Source organism: Hippichthys cyanospilos, chromosome 10, assembly GCF_059441005.1.
Source record: "Hippichthys cyanospilos isolate Australia breed blue-spotted pipefish chromosome 10, RoL_Hcya_1.0, whole genome shotgun sequence".
Lineage (NCBI taxonomy): Eukaryota > Metazoa > Chordata > Actinopteri > Syngnathiformes > Syngnathidae > Hippichthys > Hippichthys cyanospilos.
In genome coordinates, this window is record NC_142378.1 from 14,825,798 (window position 1) to 14,841,180 (window position 15,383).

A 15,383-nucleotide genomic window follows, 5' to 3' on the forward strand; every position below is an offset into this window, starting at 1 on the left:
CTGAACTTGGTGCTGTGCTGATCATGTTCTTTATTGCCCTTTAGTGCCTTTCAAGCAGTCATCTTCTGAAGCTTTTGAATGTTAATGCATGGAAGATTCTTGCACAACTGTACGTTTGGGAAAAAGTGGCGACAGAGTGAGGTAAGTCGAAATAGGTTGACTAAAAATGTCCGACTCGAAGTGCTGTCTGAACCGTGTTTGTGCCACTGCTTTCTACACGGACCTTTTTTGCAGACAGCGTTGTAGAGACGGCAAGGGAGAAAGATGCTAAAAACTGAGGATGCCAGAAGTTTGGGATCCTCTCCAATTGAAATTGAAAAAAAAGTAATATAGAAAGTGGACCTGGCATACCACAGCAGTATTCTGACGGTTGACTCACTTAGACAGTAAACAGCTGTATGCAAAGACCAACTCTTTAACTTCTTGGTGCTGTATGGCTGATGGGATTTGTGTGCTTAAAAAAACATATTAATTTTATAGTTAGTGGGTTTTCATCAAAGAGTGAGAGCTGTATTATCAGGGAATATAACGAGTCACTATAAACAATTTACTATAGAGTGACTCAGTTTCGGGTGTTCAAATTTTAACCAGTATGGGAAAGCCAGGCACAAAACAAGGCAAGTCTGCTAATAGAAAGCATATTAATTTGGCTGAATGTAACAAAAGCTTTAAATGTCCTTACAATTGAGCCATGTAGCTCAGCCCAAAGACAAAGCAAATATCAACATTATTTATTTATTTATTTAATTGGAATTTGTGCACTCTGAACAGCACATGCTTTTGTTTAGCTTTTTTGGTAAGACAAAAACGGATGATAAGGAGAGCAAAGCAGTTTCATCTTCACTGGCTGCCAAATCCATGAATGGCGCTTTCATACTGGCTGCACATCCTCTTCGACTTCTAACTGACCCGTAAAATCACCAATAAACCTGAGGTGTGGATGTGTAAGGGACTACTTGGGCAACATCGCTTAATCATAAAAGACAAGCATAAACGTATACAATGGAACTTTTTAAGTTTCCCTTAGGGAATTCTGTCAAAGTGCTTTGGGAATACAAAGTAACAAACCCTCTGATGCAGGCTATTTGGTTCCTGTATGAACCAATGTTAGAGTTTTTTACAGATTTCCAGTGAGGTTTGGACTCCACCAAGTTTGCCCTTTGTCACAAGAGTCTACTCCTAACCTTTATGGAGAGAACTTCTAGGTGCAGCCAGGCATTGAGGAAGTCTGGTTTGGTGCCCTCACGGTTACATCTCTGCTTTTGCAAATTGCATGATATAGTTGGCTTAGTGAAGAACGTGATCTCCAACTCTCAGCAGAGTGGTTTGCTGCCGCAAAGGGTTGAATTATTTGCTGTATGCCAGAAAGCTAGATACACAGGTAAGGAGCCTTACTCTGGAAGCAGAAGAATGTCTTAACTGCTTCCAAATAGATTATGTGTGCTAGAGTGCAGACTGATAAGAATGCAAAGATAAGAATGCAAAGCAAGGAAAGCAATATGACAGCCGAGCTCAAGACATCTATCCAATCATGTGCTAAAGGGGCCTAATCTAATCTGATGCTGAGTATGAATCAATTGGAATGAAAATGAGCAAAATTGGTGCCCATAGTCCTCAGTTGGAAAACAGTGAAGTGCCCAGTCCATGGGAATGAGGTCCTGGCCCAAGTGGAGGAGTTTATTTACCTTGAACACTTCTTCACAGTCAAGGACAGGTTGGAATGGGAGATTGACAAGTGGATTAGTACAGCTCCTATGTTGCGAAAGCTGCATCGGTCTGTCGTGGCAAAGTAGAAGCTGATCCCAAAGACAATGTGCTTCATTTACTGGTTTCTCTACATTTCTGACCACCTATAGTAATGAGTTATGGATCACGACTGAGATAAACAAAACTGTGGATTCAAGCAGTTGGAATCTGAAGGGCGTCCACTCTGTATTTAAGAGAAAAAGTGAGATGGTCATCCAGGAGGAGGTCAGAGTAGAGCCACTCCTCTGCACTGAGAGGAGCCAGACAAGGTGGCTCAGGCATCTGGTTAAGATGCTCCTGAAGATCTCCTTGGTGAGGTGTCAGAGGTTAGACATTTAACGTTGGACACATTACAAGGGACTTATGTATCTCGGCTGACAGAAGGACACTTTGGGATCAACCTGCAAGGATTGGATGAAGTGTGTGTGAGGGGGAGTGAAATCTGGGCTTACCCGCTATAGCTGCTGCCTCTTCAAACCAACCCCAGATAAGCAGTGCAAAACCAATGGATGGATGGATGGATGGATAGATGGATGGATGGATGGATGGATGGATGGATGGATGGATGGATGGACTGATGAATAGATGGATGGATTAACCACATAGTACCCAGAGAAACCCCGTTCTGTTTCGACTGCCTTTTGTGTCTGTTCTGGAAGAAGAAAAGGCTGTGTCATCCCTGCTTTTACCTCTGACTCCGAAGCAGATGAATCGAATGATTGCATGGTATCATTGGGCAGATTGAGTCTGTTTGAACCTAAAAGAAAAGTGCATCAGCCTTTGGGTGCATATGAGCTTGCTTGTGATCCTTGCTGCATTACATTCCGCCTACGCACCCAGTGAGAGCAGTCAAAGGATTGTAAATGAAGGAGGATGTAATAGAAGAAGAAAAAAACATCAACATAAGAGGCTACAGATACCTCTACAGAATAAAGTAGCTAAATCCTGCACCAGTAATTTTTCATGTGGGTGGACTCTTCTTGCTTCTCTTTGGTCTGCTATTAAATGATAGAGTAGAGGATTCATTTACAATGCACCAAGGGGCATTATTTTCATGTGAGTATAGTTTGCATCATTTATTTTCTGCCCACCCTCTGCTACTTTCTAGAATGACACACATGCACACACATGCACACGCACACACACACACTCACACGCACACACGCGAACACATGCAAGCAAATGCACACATGTACACACACACAGACTAGAGCACTTCACTGCCATGCCTTAAAACACCAGTATATCCCCGTCTCGCATTGATCCTGCTGTAGCGGCTAGTTGTAATGTAACATTGCAGCACAAGTGATGTTAAAAGAGCAACAGGTCCCCAGGGCCAACGGGAGTTTCTCAGACTACAATCTTCTACCTGTGCCTGGCGGTCTCTACGTTTCTGTTTAGCCCACTTTCTCCCAGAGCCAAACCTACTTACAAGCACACAGTCACTGCAGACAAATAATTCAAAGTCAAACAAACAAAAGGAAAAACTGTGAATGTCCCTAACATACAGCAAATAAACCGTTCTCCTTGACTATTTCAGTACAAATCCAGGCAGATGTGCATCGCTGTCTCGGACTGAAGCTTAGTGAAATTTGGTTTGGTATTGACATATGTAGCTGATACAATATACACCTATCTACTTTGGGCAGGAGGCTCTGACACACCAGATTTCCCACGTACTGCCAGATAGACATGAATAGAACTTCACATTTTCGGTTGTGATATTTGATTTAGGAAGAAAAACGATCTAACCAGGTGGTTTATCATGCTGCTTCAGACATTGATCATGAAAACATTTTGGCACATCCTTTTAACAATGAGACCTGCATAAATTGGCTTGGGATAAATGGCTCAAATCACCATTATGCAGATAAAAAAAGACAAACGATATGGAGAGTCATTACTGAGCAAAGTAAAAGTGCCTTTGTGCATGGTCGTGAATATTTGTACTCAGTAAGTTACAACTCTCTAAAACTTTCCCTATTTCTAAAACGCAATAAATGAAACATAATGTGGACATTTTCTCCATTAGACAAAGAGAGCGTGCAATGTGAGGCGAAACAAATAAAAGTCATTCCAAAGACTCATCTTGTAATAATTAGTTTCTTTCACAATTGCAAAACACAAATCACGCACCTACAATTAACATTTAGGGCGATTCACTGACAAGTCTGTGGACATATGCAATTAAATTAACTTCTTAATTGAATCACTTGTGGATGTCCTTTTGGATTTGGATAGCCTGCTTTCAATTAAGAATGCTTCAAATTACAAGATTAGTTAAGAGTTCACAAAGAAAAGATCTCAACCTCAAAACGGCAAGGCAGATATTAACCACTGGGAAATGTGAAACGTATTGCCTGGCCAATTCTTTTTATTGGTCTTTCTTTCTTTCTTTTTATTATCCAACAGCTGATGAGTGATCAATTAAAAACGGGGATATTGTCAACATAGGGATGGTTAAAAATTGGTTTAAAATGTTGTTATACAGTTAGTAATGTGATGCAAATACTATGACATTAAAGTAATGTAACTTTAATGTAATTAACTAATGCAATACATTTAATATAATTTTGTTGGTGCTGATTCTTTACATGGGATAGAGATCTAGATTGTTGTATCTGTGAACAGTTTTGGGCGAGATTTGAGCTTTTGCTAATGAGCTGTATTATTGTGCAGAACTAGTGATGGCCAAATGATGCTTCATGAAACACTGAAGCTTTAACAGCCAATTGGTTCAAAGCTATAAGGTGTTTTAGTTGCTATATGGAGCTATCAGGTATTGAGAACTCTAGTGCTATTTGTTTAAGAAAAGGATTATGAAAATGTGCTTGTTACTATAGGGAAAAAACACATGTGCAATCATTTGTTATTGTTTTTTTTTTTTTTTTTTTTTTTTTAAAATAGCTTTTCCACATTTTTGTTACTTGCTTATTAAAAGCAATCAAATGAAAATGTTGCCAAACACTCCTTTTTTGCCCAGCTTACATTGCAAAACGGGACTAAACTCAAAACAAGATTGTTGTTGCAACCCGAAATCCACAAAATGTAAGGCATTAGTCATTGCATTTTGCAGCACTTTTACATTTGCAATGCCCACTAAACCATTGAACCAATTCCTGAAGCAGTCACGTAAAATGTTGCAGTCATGTAAAAGATACGCACTTCGTTGACATGCCGCTCCCACAAGCCTCAAAGCCTCAGCACATTTCATCCCATCACTACGCAGAACTGTAGGATTGTTTGGTCAAATGATCTTTTAGTTTGAGGAATGTAATTTCAATTTCAGGAAATTAACCAAACCAATGCAGAACAAGTGTAAAATGCATGGCCTTGGCATGCTGATGCAAGCCTGAGCATCCAAAATGAAAATCTGAAGGACATGTACTTTAGGGCAGATATGCTAATGCTATACACATATGGACCATGGTGCAGAGATAGCAACGTATAGCTAGCCCACCAGCTAAACCAAAATATACCGACAGACCAAACATGGAGATACGTTTTGAAACACTCCCAAAGATTTTCAAATGTTTCCTTATTTAAAAAAATATATATATATCACAATAATTGAACTGGCAATTCAATGTAGTTTTGATCTTACGAAAAAAATAAAATAAAAAAACCCTTAACGTGAAAGTAATAATTATAATGCTGGACTTTTATGTGGGAGCTTTGAAGTGATTTCCCCTGGCTCTCATACTGCCTTCCATCACTTTTACTTTTAAAAGATAGATGAAACAATGATTCTCACAGGTTTGAATGTTGGCTCAAGACACTCACGTACACACTCAAAACATGGCAGAAAATCAATCATCATCCAGACATTCATGAATTATTTTACAGCTTGATTTTCTCCCTTTCACACAGGTCATATAGATGAGGCAAAAAAATGATCTGATATTATCTACCATTACCTCTTGTGTCTCAAGGGGATGCAAAATAGTCATGTTTCTGTGATGGTAAAGTTGCAGGAAGAAAGAAGTTCCGTTCAGTTTATATACGCATGCACGTAAATAATTCAACATTTGTTTGCAAAATGGCTTTGAGGTACTTTGCTGATCAATTATTTCATTTGAGGAGCAATTAAGTAATTTTCAAGAGAATTTTATTGTAGGTAAATCTGTTAAATGCCAGAACAATTTTTTAAACAATAAACAGACTAAGATATTATGGCAAATTTGATTGTAGGGCTGTATCAGCAATATTTTAACAATTAACTTTTGTGACTGACTTGACACAATTTCAGTAAGTTCAGTTACATACTAAGTTTTACTAAGAATTATAGCTGCTTATTTACGTAATAAATTTAAACTGTATATAAAATGTAATCGCAGGAGATATGTTGCCCATTGCTCTTCACAGACGGAGCTCCGCTAGTTTGCCCTTGGCCCTTTGTTTTCCATCACTGAACTGTTTACACTGGGAATGTAGTTCTTAGTGTGCCTTCCGAGGACTCATTCACAACAGCTAAGACTTACTCCCAGGCCAGTTTGACATTGTCTGCCTGAGGAGGTCTACTTGCAGACTCTTTTAAGATGAAATTGGGTGTCCGTCCATTTTCTTCCAAATCTGGACTTTCCATTCAAGTATAGTGCAACACATTTAAAGGGGTATGGAGGGGCCGCTCTGGTTGCACGATGGAAACCTTGACATGTACATGGCATGCACCACCTGCGTCTTACTGCGGCAACCTGCGCCTGTTTACCAAATTGCCTTTTCAAAAGTAACAAATTCAAAGATTTGAAATTAATTACAGTTCACCAATAGATCAACACAATATATAGCATAGATATGATATAAAATATCAATCATATATGATACTGTAGTTAATTGTGAACTTTTATATGTATTTAATTATTTATGAACAATGTGGACACATTAAAATCTAAAGACACAAAGACATAGTTGCATTAGATTTTAAAAAATATCATTCCCATCTGAAATACCACCTATTGGTAGCTATACCTGGCTACTATTGAGAGATGGGCATAGTTTCTTTACTTCAGCTAAGTTGCTTGCACTGATCAGAAGTTCCTTTTCTATTCACTATATTTACAGCTCAGGATACACTGGCAAGATGGTATACATCTATGTACTTGGAAACACTACACTTCCACATGCTGATATTTGTCCTCATCTCCTTTCTTCAGTTCTTCTCTGCACACTTGAATGTTACCTGAAGCAGTTTTTTTCACCCATCTATTTCAGTTTCAGGGTAAAAGATTATTATAATAATCATTATTATTATCATGCGCTTTGAGAAAATAAGGGTTTGCACAATAACAAGGAACTGTTCAATCATTGCCATAGCCTTCTTGACAACCGGAATTGCTTATTTACTGTATATGAGCTCACCTGCGGCACAGTGTTCTTCATCTGCACCATTCTCACAGTCTCTTTCTCCGTCACATCGCCAAGACAGAGACACACATTTGCTGGCCGTCCCACCGCAGTCAAACTTCTCTGGTGGGCATGTCTGCCGGCCTGTTGTGAGTGATGGCGAGAGACAGAAGGTGGGTGAAAGAAAGCAGAGAAACATTTAGTCAATCAAATGGTTAGCTTGCGGCAGAAACTAATAAACCAGAATAAGCACACTAATTGACAAGTGTAATATAGTGGCTTAATGACAACGTGTGAAAATGTGTCTCTTCGAAAGGAAGTGACCAAAACGTTCATTTGAATGTGAAGAAAGCTTTACAATGCTACTACCCCCCCAAGCTCACATGTACTATTCCCTCAAAACCGAAAGGACTCAAACCTCATATTGTAATATACAGTAGCTGCATACTAAAAGCGATTATAGATTACTGCCCACAATCATGTTACTTGTGTGTCCATTTTAATCTCACTGTTTCTGAAAACCGAAAGCAGCTGTGTGCCAGTCGGATTTATTTAGTTATTCACACCAACTCAAATGAGGTAATTATTTGGAGGACTTGCGTCATATTTGTAACAACAGTATCAACACTCTTGAGAAGACCCACTCTACTTGAGAACAATTTCTGCCTACTCAACCCTCTTCTGGAATCTTACAATACTTCAGTGAAATTAGTTTCAATTCAGACATTGACTTCCCTCTTAAAAGAATAAATTGGACTTTGCAATTAGAAATAAATGTTGATCAAGTCAATGATAAACACTGAGTGAGTGACTGAGTGAGTGAGTGAGTGAGTGAGTGAGTGAGTGAGTGAGTGAGTGAGTGAGTAACAAGGTAAGTAATTAATTAGAGCTTTATTGCAAAAAATCTGTTTTCTAATGTTTACAAACAAATGTTCATTTGTTTCTCAGCAGGCAGCAAGAAGACTGAAGATGGCAAATTTGCAATCTTCAGGGAGTGATGTGGAATTTACGCAGCGGATTTTAAATAAGTTGCTCTGGTCCTGAGGTCAAAAAAGTAATTTAGCACTTCAAGGCCAATGCAGTCTATTTTACGCCAACAAATTCACAATGAAAAGTGGTAGGGATTTGTTATTCCCCTCACAAGGTCTGCTTAAGTGACTATAATGTGCAGGGTAGAGGGGTGGACTGAGCTCAGCGCTGTATGCTAATGAACTTTTGATTAACTACCTTCTTAATTTCCCTTCACAAGGAAGGAGGGAATTGGAGCATTTCGGCATGACATCGCAACTGCTCTTTTGCAGCCTCCTTGGCATCTAAGCTAACCTCACCGCTGATTGATTTAGACAGTTCATAGCCTCACAGACTAATGCCGAGATAATTTATTTAACATGAGGCGTGTGTTTCAGGCTGGCAGGTGATATACGTTGCCCTAGACACTCATTCTGTCACAGTAAGACACATTGTCAAAACAAAGGCACGTGTGAGGAATATACTGTGATAATTTAACACATGACACATGGGGGGCCAGACAGCATTGCATACACATTTTTGCGCTAATACTTGTAACTACTTTCATAAAAACCAATGATTTTATATGGTTTTAAGCAAACATTTAAACAAATGCCAAATTACTAGTACGCTGTGCTGTACGCCTGGTTGTACTTCTAACATTTGAGTGCCTGCAAGATGGAGTATAAGGCACACAGAATAGAAGCTACAATAGTAGCTAGGGTTGCGTTTTACACCCAGTAGATGGAGCTGCACTCAAGGGAATGTCTACCAAACAATCAGATATATCAGTAAAACTTTATTAATAGACTAGAATAAGATTAAGAATAAAGATGTTTTGTGGAAAGTACTATCTGAAGAAGAAAAAAATACCTCTTGATCATATTAAAAGACTGATTAGATCACTGCCAAGATGAATCAAGAGTTTAAAGGAATATAGTTATGATTCAATTAAATATCAAACTTAATCTTTTTAATCAAATTGCAATTAAAAACCTTAAAAAATATTGTCTGGTTTATTTAAAGACAGTTTCTAGATTCAAAATTCAAGCATATGCAGTAAAATTCAAGCATATATAGTTTGTTAATTTCAAACAGCGTGACAAAAATCTTAATTGTCAAAAAAAAAAAAAAAATACATTCATAACTGAAATGCACAGGTTAAATTTGAAGAATTTACATGGTGATTTTTTTTTTTGGGCCCCAAAAAATAAAAACCCATGGTTTATGCTCAGTATAATGTTGACCGTATTATAAGGTGCACCAACAGTTTTTATAAAATTCCTAATAAGCACTTGAAATCTGTGTCTTCTTTGCGTAATAGAGACCACTAATACCGATCGCCAGGAATTGCAGTGCATGCAGTTTGAACAAAGGTTTTCATTTGAAGACTCATCTTTATGAAGAAGAAGACAGGGGCCATGGGAGCTTGAGGCTTGAGGAGTGCTAGCGTATGAGCATCAATGATTAATGCAAGACTACAGATGTATGGATCAGCCAATTGTTCACCTGCAAAAGAGTTGGCAAGTCAAAGAATTTGATGTGCTGCAGTGGCTCGTATTATCGTTTGGATGCATGTTAATCTCATTATTAACCTGCTTTTGCTTTCAAAGATTGGTAGAGGTGGGTATTCAAATTTGTGAGTACTGCACAGTTTATGTGTGGTGCTATTTTTTTGTAAAATGTGAGCCTTTTGGTAAATGTCACTTTTCGAGGGTGCATAACAAAATAGGTTGTGTCTCCGTACATTTGATACAGACACAATAGCTTTCACTTTCTAATCATTCATCCATTTATGTTCTACTTCTTCTCCTGTTTGATGTCACCAGTGAGAAACAAATGACTTAGGATAAGATGTGAGAAACATTCTTGATTAGTCAACAGCCATTTTAAAGTATCCATTTAAAGTATTAACCACCCGCACATGTTTTTTTGGATATTGGATTTGGATTTATATCAGAATGCAAGACTACAAAAAAAAAAGGAAAGGAGAGGAGGGGAGCATGACAGTGAAGAAAAAAAAAAAAGGTTTCGGCCATGCCCCAACCAAGGGCACGGCAAAAGCCTGGAAAAAAAAATCCTTGCAAATGCAGCAACAAAAAAACATTACCACATATCTCAAACAACATGAAGATGGCTGGGGGAGGGACAGTGGGGGAAGGATGGCCGAGACCCAGCCGTTGCTGGTAGCAGCCAGGTCCTGCCGCTTTCACAGTGGCAGTCACATCCTGCGGGTGGAGATCAGGGCGTTGAAGGAAAGGTTTGTGCATGTATAATATTAGTGGATGTGTCCTTGAGCTGCCAGTCCAGAGCAACCAACAGTCTTACGGTGGTTGTCACTGTTTCACCAGCTCAATCCTCACGTTGTCCTTCAAATGTGAAATCCAATTTACCCAAAGTGCACATGGCTAATATCAGATTACATTTTAAATTAAGGTTAGTGTTGATTAGTGGCTTTCATCGGAACACTGATCTGCAATTATTACTGTTCTGTTTGAACGAGATGGGGAGTGTGCGCCTGAGTGTGCAGTGATTAAACTCACGGGAAATGAGAGAAAAAGAAAAATGACTGAACAGACAAGTAGCAGTATATGGAAGAAAAACGATGGAGGGAAACTGACAAGTAGAGTATTATCACTAGGAAAAAAAAAACATCAAGAATCATAAGTCGGTGAATGCGGTGTAGGGCTAATAAAGACATACAATAAATGTCCTTCTTCCATCAAATATTACAGCTATAGAACTTGTTTGTAGCTCAAGGCTGGGTTGATGGAAGGGTGGAGATGAAAAATGTGAAAACATTTTTAGCAGTTACACCATGGGCCTGTCAGTGCCCCCTGGGGAGCAGGGGTGGTGGTGGTCGGGGTGAGAACAAGACTGCAGCACCACAATCTCATAGAAGATTTTGCTACTTCTCAACTAATTAAAGATAACAAGAGAATCTTGACAGGTGAAATCTACAGAGAGTGTATTTCCTCTCTGGATTCTTTTCAAAAAAAGCATTGCAGGTCTTGAAAATTCTCAGGACAAATTACATTGAGTAGGGAAACAAAATATGTCTGGGTCAAGTAGTCCCTGTAGCACCTTTACAATTAATGTTTCTAACATTTGAAGGAAGCAACTATATTAATACACAAGTGGTACATTTTTTTGTGAAAGATGAGGGATTGGTGTGAACATGACAATTTTGATAGTTGTTATAGTTGTAACATTGTGATGCGATTCACCAGTGATTTACATTTAGGATCTTGGCAACCAGCAAATCTATCTGAATTATCCCAAGTACATGATACCTATCACCAAATACTAATGTGATGAAAACAAGGTTAAGGTTGACGAGTTGCTAATGACGTAATGGATGTATACAACCCCAATGTCAATGAAATTGGGACATTGCTGTACTATGTAAATTATAAACATTAAAAAAAAAAAAATCTTCAACCTATACAATACAGACAAGACAAGATATGTAATGTTAAAACTGAGGAGCAATCTCATAATCACTGAGACATATAAGAGAACCTATTATCAAAACTATATTATTTACAGTAGAACTCCTCTAGAAAGAAATTACATTTGCAGCCAGAAATTTTTGACTAAAAGGGATTTTTCCATATAGCAATCTTTGTCTCGAAAGTAAACATAAAAATAAAGTGCAATCTACAATCTGACTGGAGTTAAAACCAAAACCATCCAAAAAAAAAAAGAAACTGCCAAATCTACAATAAACATTCACTTTCATACATACATCAATTCCTTGCACAATGCCTTTCACTTTGCTTCATCCATCTTTCATCTTTATTACTTTTATCCTGTCTTCAAATGTTGAGCTTGGTTTAAGCTTGGCGCGCTCGCGAGCTCAAATGACATTATCTCGGCAACCATGCCCTTCTGCGCGGAGTGCCCATGAAACATGGCAAACAAACTATTGCTTATGAAAGTGTGCCGGTACAAATCCCTTTATGATTCAGCTGAAAAGGACTACCGTGATCTAAATACCGTAAACAATTCCTGATGAGCGCCACATTGGGAAGAGATGAGAAGTCTATTAAAAAACACTTGGAAGAATTTAGATTGGTTGAATCTACTAGGATAATCTACCTGTTATTGAGTGGTGTTGTTTGTATGCTGTAAACTCCATTGACTGCCACCTAGAGCATAGGAGAATTTCGTCTGACTGCGGGGGAAACCGAATCTAAACCTAAAACGCGTGCCTGCGCGTCACCATAAACCAAGCTAGACTTTTGCTGCAGGCTGGTTTTCGCCATAGTGAATTTCAAAGCTAGGCAAAAGCAAAGAAAAACATTTTGTATTATACAACAGTGGGATTTTTCCTCGTGGGGGGCCGTAAGAAAAAGGGAATGGCTCAATTCATGAAGATTATTTCACACTGGGGGATTATTTATTTATTTTTTGTAGATGCAGGTTTTGCTGTACAGGAGTTTTACTGTATAAGCAAAAATAGCCAAAGGTGAAAAAAAAAAACTGAACAAAAGCCAACAGAAAAAAAAAACTCAGAGAATTGATTCAAGTTAAATACTATATGCTTAATTAAATCAAGAGGAAAACGCACATATGGCAAATACAATGCAGACCAGCTGAGGAACTAACTAGAAGAATTGAAGTGACAATATTATTGTCACTTCAATTCTTGTACTTTGTGGCCATAAGATTGTCAATTATCAAGAAATCCGTAAGACTTACGGGAAATCTGTACGACTTGACAGGTCTGCAATAAGCAAAGCAACATGCCAGGTGGTTGGGATTACATACATGAGCAACCCCAATAACAGTCTAGCAAGCTTTAATATCCAATCATGGTTCATGACTAGATGCATTACTTGGCGTTTTGAGGGCTAGTCGTGCAGTGAGGTGGATAAATCAGTGCTGCAGTATGAGACAGCAGATGCTGAAAAGAAAAAGATGACAGCAAATTCACATTTGAGCTTTTCTGACAACACTAACGACCAAAACAGTTTCTCATATTGCTTCTTAATAACTGATATTTTTCTATAAGAAAATGTTTGTTTTAGCTGTAGTGATAATTTTGATGGTCTTTAAAAAAAGAAAAAAGGAACTTGAATAGAAATGAATGTAATGTTTTATGAGTGTGTTGAACTGTGCTGTATAAACAGTATTTACCATTCACCTTTGCATACAGAATACAGTTTTTAGTTTTGTAATGCTCTAAGTCACATGATGAATCATACAAAATGAATGTGTCCAGAACATAGTGGAGCTCATTCAAAAGATTTCTGTCCTTCTAATATCCACCATGAGGCCACACACACATAAACCTCTCAGAGCTCTATAATGATTAGCTGACTACAATTCTTAGCACACTAATGAATACTTACATGTGCACCTGTAAAAGATTTTTTTTTTTATGTAGCAATGTTGCTGTAATTAACTATGCATAATAAAGATGAAATCAGAATAGATACCAATATTTTTTCAGTATTGCTATATAGCAGGTATGATAAAAGCTCTTAGTACAAATTATCATTATTACCCAGGAGATGAATCCGACAAGTGCGGAAAAGTGCAGATGAAAGCCTGAAATGATGAGTTCACAAGAGAATGTGTGTAAAAGAGACCGATGAGAGTGAGAGAATGAGAGTGAGGGGGACAAGGAGAGAGACCTTTATTGTTTGTCTTTTCTGTGACACAGAAATCATTACTGTATCATCCATAATTTATGAGTTAGAGATCACATTCGCAAACGCATCCAAATGCATACCTGTCGGGATTCAGTCACTTTAGATGTAAAAGAGCACCACACAGTTGAAGTCAAAAGTCTTTGAAACGATGTGCAACTGGTACGAGATTACCTCTCAAACCAAGATATCTAATTAAAATTTGGATATGTATCATTTGTCATAAAATGTATAACTAAAGTGTTAATGGAGTCAGCACAAGAGTTTGATACAGCCAACATAAAGCATTTCCCCTAAATTTCGTTTGTCGTTGATCTTGTGCCACAAGACAATGCTGATACAGTGAAAGAGGAAGACAGGGCGACCAATAGAAAAAAAAGAGAGTGGCAGAATGGCCACCTGGGAAATTATTCTTGCCACAGACTCATGCATGAAATTGAAACCATCAGACAACACAACTCACTGGTTGCTTCCTGATTATATTTAGAAATAATTAAGTAGTGCAACCACAGACATGAATGGTAAAGCCCCTCTGCTACACATGGATGTGAGGAACCTATAGTAGAAGAGCAGGTTTCAAGTTTCAGTGATTACCTCGTCCCACGTGTACAACAATTTCATCCGTTAAATTAATATCGAAGCTAATAATTACATATTTAAACTGTTCTTTCAGAAAATTCAGAATATAGTAATAAAAACATAATCTATCAATTAATCAGCTGCAACCGAGACATAAAAATACAATAAATGCTATAGCGGGGGTCTCAAACTCTACTTATGTGAGGGGTGTTGGAGGGGCTATATTTTTGTTCCCAGCGCAAATTAAGTGCAAAGCGCAGACTCTGTGCATGGGTGGTTTCCTTAGTTTTGGTTATTTATTTTGGTATTTTGCAGTATAGGAAAGGGTGTATTGCGATGTTTGCACCCATGTGTGCTGTTGTGGGATGGACCAAGTTGACTTCCAGCCAATCGAAACACAATTCCCCGATTATCATAAAAATCAAAGTGCGGTGCTTGACATCGCAGAGGCAAAAATAGACACGCTGGAGTCTGGCAGATGAAATTGGCTCACACAAAGTGCATTCGTACAAAGTAAACAGCAATATCACCTTAGTCGGTAGCATACATACAGTATGCGGCCTTAAAAACATTTGATCATGCAGCTATACATGTGTGTTTGTATGTGTCAAAGCACCAGAAAACAACCGTGGCCAATTCTGCAACGAACAGAGTTTGAAAGTGTCAACAGAGAGGAAAGTTTAGAATGAACTAGAGACAATTTTCTATGTTCAAAAGCAGCTCTGCAAAATCAGTGTCAGAAGAAGGCAACAGTTTCCAGTCAACAACAAAGGTTTTAAAGAGTAGTTGGAAATTCTCAAGGGTGTTCCAGACCTGCTCTATATGTAGGTGAAGGAGGTCAGGTGAGTGTATGGTGGTGCAATTCAATAATCTTGAACCTGTTTGTTGAGACACTTTCTTGGCGAGAAGGGCTCAGGTTAATCCTCTTGTAGAGTCTGACACAGCCAAATGAGAGTGGGCGTGTGTGCATACACAGTACCCACAGAGACACACAGACACACGCACACACACCTAGATGTTGCATACAGAGTACCACTCCAATCAGCATTG

General features: G+C 38.4%; 1 protein-coding gene across 3 annotated transcripts in view; it reads right to left on the minus strand.

The window, feature by feature from the left end:
* lrp8 (low density lipoprotein receptor-related protein 8, apolipoprotein e receptor) overlaps positions 1-15,383 on the minus strand; it is a 128,544-nt gene that overhangs the window by 45,231 nt on the left and 67,930 nt on the right. For all 3 annotated transcript variants that reach the window (XM_088425158.1, XM_088425159.1, XM_088425157.1), the window contains exon 4: positions 7,105-7,233. In XM_088425158.1, the coding sequence (XP_088281284.1) occupies positions 7,105-7,233 (129 nt within the window). The remainder of the gene's footprint in view (positions 1-7,104; positions 7,234-15,383) is intronic.